This window comes from Solanum pennellii, chromosome 7 (assembly GCF_001406875.1).
Source record: "Solanum pennellii chromosome 7, SPENNV200".
NCBI lineage: Eukaryota > Viridiplantae > Streptophyta > Magnoliopsida > Solanales > Solanaceae > Solanum > Solanum pennellii.
In genome coordinates, this window is record NC_028643.1 from 66,000,907 (window position 1) to 66,002,331 (window position 1,425).

At 35.2% G+C, this 1,425-nt stretch overlaps 1 protein-coding gene across 1 annotated transcript in view; it reads right to left on the reverse strand.

Annotated features, from left to right (window-relative positions):
* Nucleotides 1-1,214, reverse strand: part of LOC107026018 (RRP12-like protein) — a 14,510-nt gene extending 13,296 nt beyond the window's left edge. Inside the window, exon 1 of the mRNA XM_015226842.2 lies at nt 589-1,214. Coding sequence (XP_015082328.1) covers nt 589-1,092 — 504 coding nt within the window. The 5' untranslated portion in view covers nt 1,093-1,214. The remainder of the gene's footprint in view (nt 1-588) is intronic.
* Between the last annotated feature and the right edge of the window lie 211 nt (nt 1,215-1,425).

Consider the following 1,425-nt stretch of genomic DNA (forward strand, 5'->3'; position numbering starts at 1 on the left):
ATCCTTCATTTGTTTTTATCGTTGAATTCTCTCATTCCTTTTTATGTTATTACACCATACACTTGTTGACAAAATAATCTCAAATCTAAAATCTTAGTTTCTCTATGGAATCCAAATAAAAGGATTAGAGTTGCTGAGCATGGCTGTACGCATATAACTTTGGAAATACACATTGCATTGATTATTGATCTACAAGAAGATCATCCTGCTCATACACGTCTTCTATGACATAATAATCAATATAACTGTGTTAACATCATGACTTAAGAAATTGAAAATCTATCAAAATTGTAAATTACTAGATTCTGCAAACATGCATCCTACTTACTGTATCATTACATAAGAAGCTACTGAGCTCGTGCCAGCAGTCTGTTACTTAGCTGAGAAATCCATTTTGCGCTTTAAAATAATTACTATTACTATGGTCTGCTGCTCTACCTAAGATAAAGACCGAGTCTTTTTATGTAATGAAATTTCCATATTGTTGAAGATGCGCTTGATAGGTTAACCAAAAGAAAGGCATGATACTAGAGGGGAACGCATCAAATTTCTTATCAAAGCTATTAAATAAAGAAGAAAAGTAGTGACCTTTTGCCGATCATCTGTTATATACCCAATAAACACACCATAAAGTTGAGCAACATCAGACCAGTTCCCCTTGGCTCCCACAATTAGCAAGCGCACAACACACTTCAAGCACGAAACAATCCCTTCAACACCAATAGACTTCAATCCAAGTAGTTGAATCATAACATCAGATAAATATTCATATTTCTTCCTGAACATAGCTTGGTTTATTCTAGGAATAACGAGAGACAAAATCGTGGAAAGAGCATCAACAAGATGGGATGGCGGTCCTTCAGGGGCAGCAGTATATAAGGTTTGGAGTGAGGAACAAGTAGCACCGAAGTAAGCTATTGGCGTGAGAGGAAAACTCTGTTCTCTAAGCTCCTGTGACATTGTACCAATGGCGGTGCAGATGTGGACGTGGTGCTCATTGTTGGAATCGCAAAATTGGGATAATACTATATTGCAGAAGTCATCTGAAGAGTTATCCGGGAAAGGCTGTTCCATTTCAATCCCCTCCATCATTGTGAAGGAGCTTGAACGGCGGCGGCAAGGAGCTTGAACGGCGGCGGCGAAACCTAAAGCACTAAACCCTCAAAAATATTCAAGCCAAACAAAGCACTAAACCCTCAAAATTATTGATGTTACAGAGTATATATAAAAATATATGAATTATATAAGTACATTACTAGTTAATTAGTTTTAAATAAAAATTTCTTAATAGTTTGTATTTTGAAGGAAAAGAAAAATATGAATGATAAGTTGATAACTGACATTAGCCTCCTGAGCGTTATATGTTTTTACATATTAGTAAAGTTTTATCTTTTTTATCCAAAAAAAAATGTTTTATCTAATTTT